This window comes from Rhamphochromis longiceps, linkage group LG20, assembly GCF_057381845.1.
Source record: "Rhamphochromis longiceps isolate RC_006_pf linkage group LG20, R_longiceps_female_GT1.1, whole genome shotgun sequence".
Classification (NCBI taxonomy): domain Eukaryota; kingdom Metazoa; phylum Chordata; class Actinopteri; order Cichliformes; family Cichlidae; genus Rhamphochromis; species Rhamphochromis longiceps.
In genome coordinates this window covers 900,142-912,197 of record NC_140576.1, presented here as the reverse complement: position 1 = coordinate 912,197, position 12,056 = coordinate 900,142, and the positions used below count along the sequence as shown (strand labels likewise).

General features: G+C 43.8%; 1 protein-coding gene across 1 annotated transcript; it reads left to right on the top strand.

Moving 5' to 3' along the window:
• The first annotated feature begins 216 nt into the window (after window positions 1–216).
• Window positions 217–8,716, top strand: b4galt3 (UDP-Gal:betaGlcNAc beta 1,4- galactosyltransferase, polypeptide 3). The gene is made up of 8 exons (XM_085393558.1): window positions 217–698; window positions 1,302–1,395; window positions 1,482–2,008; window positions 2,149–2,384; window positions 3,851–4,041; window positions 4,141–4,263; window positions 5,078–5,182; window positions 5,644–8,716. Exons 3-8 carry the CDS (start codon window positions 1,726–1,728, stop codon window positions 5,969–5,971), a joined length of 1,266 nt encoding a protein of 421 aa, XP_085249684.1. The 5' UTR covers window positions 217–698; window positions 1,302–1,395; window positions 1,482–1,725; the 3' UTR covers window positions 5,972–8,716.
• The last annotated feature ends 3,340 nt before the right edge of the window (window positions 8,717–12,056 follow it).

The following is a 12,056-nucleotide window of genomic DNA, read 5'->3' as shown; positions in this document are numbered from 1 at the left end:
AACTTTGTACAGAAAGAAGCTAAAGAGAGTTGAAGTCTTTTAGTTCAGCCTGACAGAAAATGATTCTACAGACAAAGGTGGTATTCCTGTGTATTCTAGGTGAGAACTGTTTCATGCACAACATATACTGATAACAGTGCTCTTTCAGAGCTGATGATCTCACCCACACAGAGAAAAGAGGGCGGTGACGCAGGAAATTCGCCCTAATCAGTCAGTACTGGGTGGAAGGGAAAAACCTGTGAAATAAAGTCACTGGATACATTTAAATTCTCCTTATGATGGCACAGTCAACCTCTCGTCATCATTATTAGCATTTACTGCGCACGGTCAGATCTTCACTGCTGGCACAATCACACTCTCCTTTAATTTTCAAATGTGCCGCTGTGCGCGTCACCGTGGTGCGCCTCTCCTCCGTGTTCCGATGAGGCAGAGCGCACTTGTCTGTGTGTTTTGTGTTGACACTAGAGGGGTATGCGGCGATGATCTTGCGTGTGAAAACGTCTGCAGCGGTTTCGGAGCAGCTACGGACACATTTCGCGTTGGACGAGAGACTAGGAGGAGGGCAAAGACGATCGACCGGCATCAGCAGGAGAAAAACAGCATCGCATAGTCCATCGCGCCGCTGTAGCGACCGTAGCGGCCCGTCGATTCTCAGAGGAAGCCAGGAGCTGGATTTGACATGTCGCAGGGATGTGCTGGTGAGTCGGCTCGTGCATCGGGGTGCGGGGAAGCTTGCGCGAACCTGGGAATAGAAATCTTTGACGTAAACGAGAGCCTTTGCGGGTAACGGGAGAAGTCGCGTACACAGCAATGCTGCTGCATACATGTCACTGACATATTTTCCCTTTAGTTATGTAAATACTGCAATACATGCTCACTGCATGGGCCTAAAGATGGATGCTCATAGGCTAATCACCTGCATGGCAGGTTGTCCCCGGTCATAACCACGGCGCCTTTGCGTTCATCCACTTCCTATTCTTCTTCTTGTTTTTAAGTGAATGAACTGTCGTCTCCCTGGGAAACTTAGCATCATATTAAGTGATTAAGCCACTCGCGCTTGGATAGCTGTCGCATCTAACTGTTTGGACTAAAGGGGCTGCGATGTTGGGTTCATTTGTTTGATCAGACTCGCTTCCATACGTGCATCATGAAAAATGTCAGCTGAAACGAAGCCATTCTAAATAAAGAAGCAAACATGAATGACATTTGTTTGTAGCTGCTTGTCATTCCCTGGCCTATTTTAGCTGGGACAGGACTGGTGCTGCATTGTTATGCATTCAGTTCTTTTCTTTACCTCGCAGAGAGCCTGATGATGACAGGAGGAGGAGAAGGAGAGAAGTGGAGCGAGGCTTTACTGGTCCCTGACAGGTTTTAATTAGACCCGTACAAAAACAGGTGCCTGACATCTAGACTGTTGTAATGTAATAATGATACAAACAACAACGGTCACCATAAGGTAACAGCTGTTCTTTTTCTTTCAGCTGACGCTTTGTGGTCAGAAGGTGATGGCAGTGCTGACTGAGCTTCACCACTACTACCACCCATTCCTAAAAATGGAAGCCCACCTCCAGTGCACCTGAGCCCACATTTAGTGCTCCTTTCTTCCCCTCCCTCTCCTTCTGCCTTTCCTTGCTCATTCTCCACCTCTTCCACAACCCCCACCTCACTTAACTGCAATACTTCCCCTCATCTCCTCCCATCTCTCCACTCTGTTTCCCTAGAATAATGGCGTACTGTGGGCGCTCTCTGGACTCTCCATGCACGTTAGCCTTGCTGATAGGCTTCCAGTTTGCCTTTGTGCTCTATTTCTCCCTTGGGGGCTTCAGAGGCCTGGTGTCTGTCCTGGTGCACACCACAGAGCCCGAGTTTGATTACTCTCGACCACATGATGTATACACCAACCTCAGTCATCTGGGAGTACCGCCTCCCCCGCCTCGGAACTCTGGCACTGGACCCCCTGCCACTGGCCCACCACTAAGAGACTGCCAGATCCCTTCTCCATTGCTGGGTGAGAGAGAGAAGGGTGACAAATAAATGTTTGTGAGTGTAGCACACAGTGAAACGCAAAATGACTGTTGCTATTTCCTTTGTATTCTTGAGCTGATAGAAACGAAGCCAGAAACATTCTGTCTCCTTTCCTTTGGCCAGTTGGACCCGTGTCTGTCCATCTTTCGTCTCCTCTGTCTCTGGAGGAGATCAGACAAAGAAACCCATTAGTGTTGCCAGGTGGACGCTACCGGCCTCCAGACTGTGAACCACGCCACCACACAGCAATAGTGGTGCCGTACCGAAACCGCCAGAGCCACCTCCGTGCCCTCCTCTACCACCTCCACCCCTTCTTGCAGAGACAGCAGATACACTACAGCATCTACATAGTGCAGCAGGTCAGGTTATGTATAAGTGAGTGTGCTAGCTGTTTTATAGTGATTCCTCCTGTGTCTTGTTCAGCGTGATTGTCAGCAGCTGCATGTTTGCCTTCCATGAGCAAAAGCAAAGCATTATGCAGTGGGATTGTTGTTCTAGTGGATCAGAGGTGCTACTGAGTAAAACGTTTGCCTGCTGATGTTAAGGGTGTAACAGTAATGGTAGTGTATGTGCTGCTACAAAGTATTGGTCTTGTGATATTGGAGTATTGGGCTATGGTTTGACTGTATCTAATATATACCACTTTATTAGGGGCACTTGTTCAACTGCTTGTAAATGTAAACATCTAATGAACCAATCACTGTGCAGCAGCTCGATGCGTTTAGACATGTAGACGTTGTCATGACAACCAACCCAGCTAAGCATCACAATGGGGAAGAAAGGTGATTTCAGTGACTTAAAACGTGGCATCATGGCTGGGCTTGTCTGAGAGACCGCTGATCCATCGGGATTGTCACACACAACCATCTCTGGGGTTTACAGAGAACAGCAGAAATCAGCAGTTCAGCAGCTCTTTGGGTGAAAAGGCCTTGCCGCCCCCCTTGGCTGTGCCCCTGCCCCATTGGTCATGGTCATTATTGCTGACCATACCTATCCATATCCATCCTTTTTGCAATTGCAGTGTACCCATTTTCTCATGGCTGATTCGAATAGGATAACACACCATGTGACAAAGCTATAATAATCTCAATCTAGATTCTTGAACATGATATTGAGTTCAGTGTGCTCAAATGGCCTCCACAGTCACCAGGTCTCAATTCAGTAGAGCACCTTTGTTTTGTGCTGGAATGGAAGCTATTCCAATAACTCTACAGCAACTGTGTGATACTGTCCTTTCAGTACAGACAAAGATGTTGTTTTTAGCGCCTTGTTGAATCTGTGCATTGAAGAATCAAAGAAAGGAGGTGTACCTAATTAAAAAAGTGTCCAGTGAACACATTTGAATGTTGCTGTTTTTACAGCTCTTGTAGGACTTCTAACTAGTTTTATTGCAAATTATAGTCATTATTATTATTATAGTGTGGTTTCATTTAAAATGGTTGTGAGATATGTGTTTGTTAGCTTTATCTGCCTGGACCAGTGCAATAGAGGTGAATTGTTTTTAGGTTACAGCTCTCGATCTAAGCAAATCATACCTCAGATATTTCCGTGGTAGATGGGACGTCATACTTTCTGTGTATTAAACATTACATTCCCATGCTACAGCTGAATTTAACCATAGTGGTGTAGTTGGAGATTCATTTTTTCCTTCAGGTAATAAGCAAATCTTTAAAATGATGTGCTATTAATCAGTGTCAACAAATTCCCCTGTGCTCTGCTACCTCAAATATCCCTGTTGTTCAGAATTTCTAAAAACTGCTGCATTTATTTAAGTCTTCACGTATTAATGTGTAAATACATTAATCTGCCTCATTTGATGTTTCAGTGGGGAAACAGCACTTTTAATCGAGCCAAGCTGTTAAACGTTGGGGTGCGGGAGGCACTCAGAGATGAAGACTGGAGCTGCATCTTCCTGCATGATGTTGACCTGCTGCCTGAAAACGACCACAACACCTACACCTGCCACAAACAGTTTCCCACACACCTGTCGGTGGCCATGGATAAGTTCCGATACAGGTAGAAGCACAGAATAAACGAGGGTGGGGCTGGTCTTTCATACATTTGCATTGCCCTGAGACATTATTTTCAAGATTGTGCGTGCTGTGACCCTCCCAGGTTGCCATACTCACAGTATTTTGGTGGGGTATCTGCGGTGACCCCAGACCAGTACATGAAGATGAACGGCTTCCCTAACCAGTACTGGGGTTGGGGCGGGGAGGATGATGACATTGCTGCCAGGTAAAGAGGATAAATGAGGCAGACACCCTGCATGATGTAAACTGTAAACTGTGCGTGCTGGGATCAGAACTCCATGCATAACCATTTCAGTTTGCCTCTTCTTGTACTTTTTCACTCTTGCTCTCGTCAGTCATCATTTTCTCATGTTTACAGCTTCAGTACCGCATGTTTTCTTTTGCTTTGACTTATATTTTATGTCCTAACATCATCTTTCATCTTCATGTCTCCTCCCATTGCTGTGGCTTTGCTCTTTGTATGTCTTGCAGTGGGCACAATGGGTATGTTCACATGCACTAGCTTGCAGACTTGGACTAGGCTGTGTGCTTAAGAGTTTTCAAACTCTTCTCATTTCTTTACTGTGCTCCCCTCTTTCCACTCTGTGGCTTTTCCAACATTTGCCAATCTGTAACAACGGAGTGCAACAATAAAATTTAATTAGGACAACACATCCAAGAATGTTTCACAACCTTTGGAAACACTGCCTTTTGTGCATGATCTTTGCAAATTATATCATGCAGAGAACATTCGCAGCATTAGTTACACCCTGTTTTGGTTGATTTAGATAACTGGAGTGGTACAAAAGCAACAGATGGAAAAGAAAAAGGGAAGCGCAGCATATTCTTCCACCCATAAGACATGGCAGTTTGTTTTCACCCTCTTCTGTTCGTAATCCTGATTTTTCCTTCTTTAAATGTAGCCCGCAGGGGGCTAGATGTTTATGTAAAGTTTGTTTTTGTGAGATTAGCTTTGCAGTTTTATGCAGCACATGTTTAAGAGTCTGTTTTTGGCTTACTGTTGTGTGCTGCTGATCCAGAGTGCGTCTGTCTGGCATGAAGATTGTGCGCCCTCCAGTGGCCATTGGCCATTACAAGATGATCAAGCATAAAGGAGACAGAGGCAATGAGCAAAATCCACGCAGGTACGTACTGGCACACTCACAGGCATGTAAAATATTTGTAAAGACTTCTCTTTCTTCATCTGATCTAATGGAATATCTGCCTCAGTAAAAGGGGAAGATATTCAAACGACCTGATCACGTCATGAACTTTTCTTGTCTCCAGCTGTTCCCATGTTGAGTTTTTACTGTTATAGTTGTTGCTTTTTGTCTGTTGACTCAGTGATTTGTACAGTTTGTCCTCTGCTTACTTTCCCTCAGGGCGTGTGCTTGTATCTTCAGACTGATTGTATCTAAAACGTAATTAGGTCTTATCTCATTCTCCATGTCATCAGCCTTTTATTAACTTTTATGGAAAGTCTTTGTCATTAAAAGCAATCACTTTGCAGTATATACATCTTTGCCTCCTTGCAGAGAGCCAGATGAAAAGCTTTATGCTGGGTGAAACCTTCACACAATCTTAAATATGGCTTTTGTCATTCTAGGTTTGACCTTTTGAAAAGGACCAGGCTCAATTGGCGCTCTGACGGCCTTAACTCTTTGACCTATGAGCTGCTTTCCAAAGAGCTTGAGCCGCTGTACACCAACCTGACCGTCAACATTGGAGAAGACCCCCATCTGGCCCTGGGCAGGGCCCCCATTCCTGTGAAAGCAACAACCCCTGCCCACCGACGTAGCACCAGCAAGACAGGAGACCCATTCAAACAGGGAAAGAGGCAAGAAGTGCCAGCAAATATGACCGTGGCCAAGACAGAACCTGGTCAGTCAAAGACAGCCAATCAAATAACACAGCAGAAGAAGAAGATGAAATGAGACTAGGTGCATATGAACCTGTAGCTTCCCTTTTCAGTTTGATCTGAAAGACAAAATGGAGAAAAGCAGCATAGATCTGTTCTGTCGTGGGACTTTTAAGTACAGCAGCTTTTTGTGCTCGGTGTAGGTTCGGGGTAATTAGGGGTAATTACACCACGGCTCAAATGAAGAAGCCAGTTTTGTCAACGGGGTGAAGAACACTTCTGAGTCACCTCGTCTTGGCTCATCATCTGCTAAATGTGATGCCGGCTGTGGTGGCTGACACGTCTGTGGCCGTGCTCAGCAGAACCAGAAGATGAACGATGGGCGATTCAGTCATGTCCACGCGGAGGTTCAAAACAAACGGTGAAAATGAGACAGCATATATAAAAACCTCTGCACACAGACTCGTCTGTTGCAGGCAGACCTCTGGCTTCGTCCAGTCTGCTCCCAAAAACAAAGGAAACTGCTGCTGTCTGTCTACGCCACTCTGCAGTGGGTTTGTGTTTCTGTGCCTTCTCTCTTTTATGCGCGTTTTATAGACTGGTATAGCTGCTTTTAGATGCCCACACAAGGTTAGTTTGACCTCTTCTGCCACACGGGAAGACTTAGAAGGCAGGGATGACGAAGCTGACCCGGGATTAGAGCAAATTTGTTCAGAACTGCCATTTTATATTTCTGTGCATTGATCAAACGCAGACCAACTCGATAGATATGGGACAATTCTAGAGTTTATATTTATATAGAGAGACTTCTTTATTTGTTTACCGTTTTGTTTTACATGTCCTACCTTACAGTCTGGTGCCTCTCTCTCTCTCTCTGACATTTAGTTCATAGACAATCAAATTACATAGAAGAGAACTCTGCATTCAACCACATAACAAAATGAGGAAGTACTATCATGCCCGTGTCCCCGCCTGTCAGATAAACAGACTGGTCATGGTATTCGTTGTCTAGTTTGACTATACTCTCAACACATGGATAGACCTGTGCTTCTGATATTACCTGTGATTGATTATTTTCTTTTAGATTAGTCAAGTATGGTTAAAAATAACAAACAAACTCGCAGACGACACTTAAAGCGTGTGACTTTCAGATGGTGTTTAATATCTAAAGTGGTCGTGGTTACACTGCAGCACTGTGGATAGATTTAGGTCAGCTTTTGATTAGAAGCCCTGACGTATTCGTAGGCAATATAAATGGATGTTTCTTTGCTGTATTGATTCCCTGAAATGAAGCTTCTGTGTCTTGAAGGGGATGAGACAAGCCAGCAGGACAATGTGCTTCATGTAAACACGGTCGCAGGGCTGCCAAATCAGGACATGCATGTAGGTCATTTTCTGTTGATCACGTATAATCTGAAAGCATCAAGTATTTTTTTCTCTGTTAATTTGTGATGTATTATTTCCAGTGCTCGTCTCTCTTTACCTTACGCGAGGGCAGAGTTCATGAGGGGAGCATAGTTTACTGGTGAGGGACTAGAGTCTGATTCATTCATGGGCGACAGGATTTCTTGCTGCTAATTGACTAGGAAAACTGTACAATTACAAATAGCTTAAGATGACATACTGTAACACTACGTTTGTGTTGTGACACAAACGGGTAATGTATTACTGAAGCGAATTTGAATGTATTTAATTTATTGTGTAAGTACTGAGTCACTGATAGTAATGTGCAGACCTCTGAAGGGATCTTGTGGTGCAGATGTGTGAAACACTCTTCTCCATTGCAGATCAGATTATCATTCCTTTACATCACATCTCCACATTTCTCGCATATACATTGTGCCTCGTGAGATGAGCCACTGAACTATGCTGCTGGATTTTATGTGAGCACCCTCAAGTGGCAAAGTCGGGCATAGCGCCAGCCAAGAGGGGAGCAAGGACTGAATGAAACTGCAGAGTTGTGACATGAATGTTAATCATTCGCGGTCGCCATTCACTGTTTTAAACCAATCAAATCTTTGCATTGCTCTGGGTGGACGGCTTCTCGGTTACGTCGTATCACGTGACCGATCCTGCTGGTTTCAAAGGGTAAAGTAACAGACAGCTTTGTGGACCATAATCAAAGAATCTTTGTTTATTTTGAAATAATGTTTTAAGCAAAGAATGTTATATAAAGGCTGCATTGAGAGAACACTTAGAATAAATAGGATCTCATTTCTTAGCTTTATAAACATGGTTATATATCATAATATTATCCTCCATATATCATATTATCTGGGAGAAAATCCTGTATGACATGTAACACTGACACACTGGAAGCTTTTAAGGACATTATATGGCATAATCTCAGCTGGATTAATCAGCAAACTATGTGCTTACCTGGAGACTGTTCTATATTTAATAAATAGGCTAGTTTTTATAAACATTTTCGCATACGTGTTGGAAATATATATTGTTGGAAAGCAAAGTCAGTAAACAGCATCTAGATTTCATAGCAACAGTTTCTGTTTATTTGTTATTCATGAAGTTGTTGACGTTTAAATGATGAGACTCACTTGGCTGGAGAGACGAGATGCTTGCGCTCTCGTGACAAACGGCACGCGGATCGTACAGTGACGTCACCGAGAGGGACGCTGATGCCCGTCTGCAATCGAGGCTGCCTTATTTACCGACGTTATCTTGAAGATGAAAGTGTGTATGTGTGTATGTGTGCACGCCGTGTGTCAGTGTAGAGCACAGTCATCAAAAAAGGCAACGCAAGCATATGATGGACAGTGTTGTGATAGCGAGCAAATATGTATTCCAATAAAAACAAAATCAAATAAGGCCTCATTTCGATGTTGTCTATGATTATGATCGCTGCACACATTTGATAACAGGTATACACACACACTTATGCAGCGTGCATGCCACACTATCAATACACTGCAGTGCTTATGGTGAAGCACTTACCCTCGTCGAACACTCAAAGCCTCTTAATGAATACCGCCTTTACCACTCTGATTGATGGTGCTACAGCTCAAAGACTGCAGACATCAGATGCTCATGCATGGCTGATAGATTATAAGTCATATATCACCATCCACTCATGCTGTGGAGTGGTTTAAAAACCCCTCACTAACCTGTTACATCACCCAGTGTATTGCAGGCCTCAATGTTCCATGTAAGCATCAAAAGCAGGATTAAAAAGTTGGATATGAGATCATACCTATAAATAGACAGTAACCCCCAGCTCTGTATGTTCGATCTGTTTCATAATCTAAAAAGCTGTGTGACTCACCAAGAACGGGCGAAAACACAAAATCATGAGCAGGGCTGGACAAAAACATCCCCTTACAGCCAATCCCACTGCAGCAGCAGCAAAGCCTCGAAGAGGACTGTGGGGCTGAATCAACAGCCTGATATTGTCAATGATTCCTTACTGTACAACTTCTGCTGATAGTAATCAAATGCAGTAACCATGCCCTAACAGGCTTTTGTGTGTTTTTAACCAATCAGAATTTATTAGCAACATTCCTGCTTAAAGTCTGACTGAGCAGACTCAGTAATGTAAGTAATACTGCAACATAGCAAAACCCTGAACCCCCTCAAGAGCTCAGCTTTTCATGTGCTAAAGAAAATGTTTTGGATTGTGTCGACTGCATAACTGTACTAAATATTTTTGTGGTTAGATCATTCTTTTGTATGTTATGTGCTTTTTGTGCTGTGAAACAGTCTTTAGCTTTACATTTGTGTATATTTTGCTTCAGTCAGTTCCTATAATTTTAGCCAATTTTAAACTGCACTTTTAGGCACTTGGTACTAACAGTTTGTCCAAAACTAAAAAGTTTGCATTTCTTTATTTGAGTCTATGAAAAATGCCAAAGATAACATAGTTGGATGTGTACATAATAATATTGTTGCTTCATCAAGGTCATTTCTAAAGAGCTATCAGCTGGAATCTTGGTGTGCAGTATGTCCTTAAACAATTTAAGGAAACTAGACTAGTGGAGAACAAAAGAAGTGGTAAAACAAAGTCCCGACACGGGACTGAGAGATTTATTCAGTTGATCCATCTGTTGTTCACTGAAGGCTCATCAAAAAGGTAACAGTGAAAGAGCGGCTGAGCAATTAGTAAGAATGGGCAACATTGAAGAAAAAGGCTGAGGTATGCCAGAGTACACAAGAACTGGACTCAGAATCAGTACCAATGAGACATATAGACTGATGAATCCAGTTCTGAAATGTTGGGTTCAGTCCTGGTCAGTATGTTCATAGGAGGTCAGCAGAGACAACAGTGAGTGCCTACAGCCATTTGAATAACACAGTGGAGGCTCGGTCATGGTTTTGGGCTGCATTTTAGTCAAATGTGTTGGGGGTCTCTCAAAATGGATGGAACTGTGAACACAGAAATGTACCATCAGATTTTAATCCACAATGCAAAACCATTTGGACTGATAGTGGCTTTATTTTCACCATGACAATGATCCCAAACGCACTGCCGGTGCAGAAAAACACAGTGGAACACTAACAATCATGGACTGGGCTCCCCAGAATCTGGATCTCAACATTATGAAGCAGTGTGGGATCATCTTGACAGAGAAGAAAATAAAAGGCAGCCAACACCCAAAGAAAAGCTTTGAATGTCCTCCAAGAAGCCTGGAGATCTATCACTGAAGACTGCTTCAGGAAATTACAAAAAAGCTTGCCTAGGAGAGATCAGGCTGTGCTGAAGAATAAAGATGGTCATAACAAATATTGACTTCCAAGCTCATTAAATGGTAGAAACTCAATTTTTGCCTTATATACTGCATTTTCATTTATTTTTGCAAATGTTTCAATGAATCGCTGCTGCGATTTCTCCATTTTCCAAGCTAAACTATCTGTATTGACCATCCTCGAGAGCGGAATGGCATTGAGGCTAATGTCACGAGACATCACTGGGTAATACTGTCTTCTGAAGTCATCACACCTGATTGTCTTTTGTGATGCTGTCATGCTCTGATGGCAGCAGTGACAGTCTAGTTTGCACTTTCCCTGCAGTAGACTGACACAGTGGCCTGCTGAAGTGACCGAGGCAGGCTGACGCACTGTAGAGGGCTGAGGCAGCCTTCGGTCAACTCCTGTTACTGTATGGGCAAAAGTCTGTCTCATAGCTGACCTCTCACACATTCAGCAATATTTTAGCCTTAGCACAAACACACACGTCACTCACAAAACCATGCACAGCCACATATCTATCTATCTATCTATCTATCTATCTATCTATCTATCTATCTATCTATCTATCTGTGTGCAGACTTTATCTGCAAAGGAGGGTGAGCTACTGAACACTACTATTATTCTAGAGAACCAGAGTGATGTTTGCTTTATGAAAGAAAGCGACGGGGTATCCACAATTTCGCTTGGCAGTCGTTCTTATGAATCATTACCACGCATCGATGTGAAAATCTACCACGATACTAGGTCACCACATGCAGTTATATAACCACTCTTAACGAAAATCATCCCATCATGGGATATGGAAATGAAAGATAGGCCTTTGAGAAGACGTATCGAGATCCTGCGGCGTCTCACGCATGCGGGCTAGATAATGAGGAGGAAACGGAATCAGCCGTGGGGGTCTTCAGTGCTGGACCCTCGCTCTCGTCTTACCCACGGCTGCTCAGCTGCTTCTGTCATCCATATTTGCAGCCTCAGTGGACAATTTCCTCAGCCTCGGGCCTTCTTCAGTGCTCACAACAACACATCAAATGAATTAATTCTGCTACTGTGGCAGCGCACTGGCGATCTAGGTCATGCAGCTCTGGCTCTGTGTCCCCCCCCCCCCTCCCTTCGGCCACCTAAAGACATGTCCACATCCTGCTGTCCTCCTACACAACCTGACCTTGTCATTCTCAGGTGATTTTCCACAGAGATACGAGTGTGGCCGTTTAGTCTGCGCGTGTGTTCGTGTGCGCAGGCGCGCGTGTCAACGTGTGTGGCCGAACGTGTGAGTACGTCTGTGCCCACTGTGCTTATTTATTTATTTATTTATTTATTTGTTTGTTTGTTGGTAGCATAGGTATGATGAAATGTTTTTGAAGAAATGAAAAAAGAACTGAGCCTCTGTAGCGTGCCTGCAGCCATGTGAGCATGAAAGAGGGGAAAGAAGACCGAGAGCGCAGGAATGGATGCGGGAG

Bases quoted from the DNA above. Each gene is read 5' to 3' on its own strand.
- b4galt3 (XM_085393558.1), top strand. From the start codon at position 1,726: ATGGCGTACTGTGGGCGCTCTCTGGACTCTCCATGCACGTTAGCCTTG. The intron at 2,385-3,850 runs GTCAGGTTATGT...TTGATGTTTCAG, and splicing joins GCATCTACATAGTGCAGCAG to TGGGGAAACAGCACTTTTAA. The intron at 5,183-5,643 runs GTACGTACTGGC...TTGTCATTCTAG, and splicing joins AATGAGCAAAATCCACGCAG to GTTTGACCTTTTGAAAAGGA.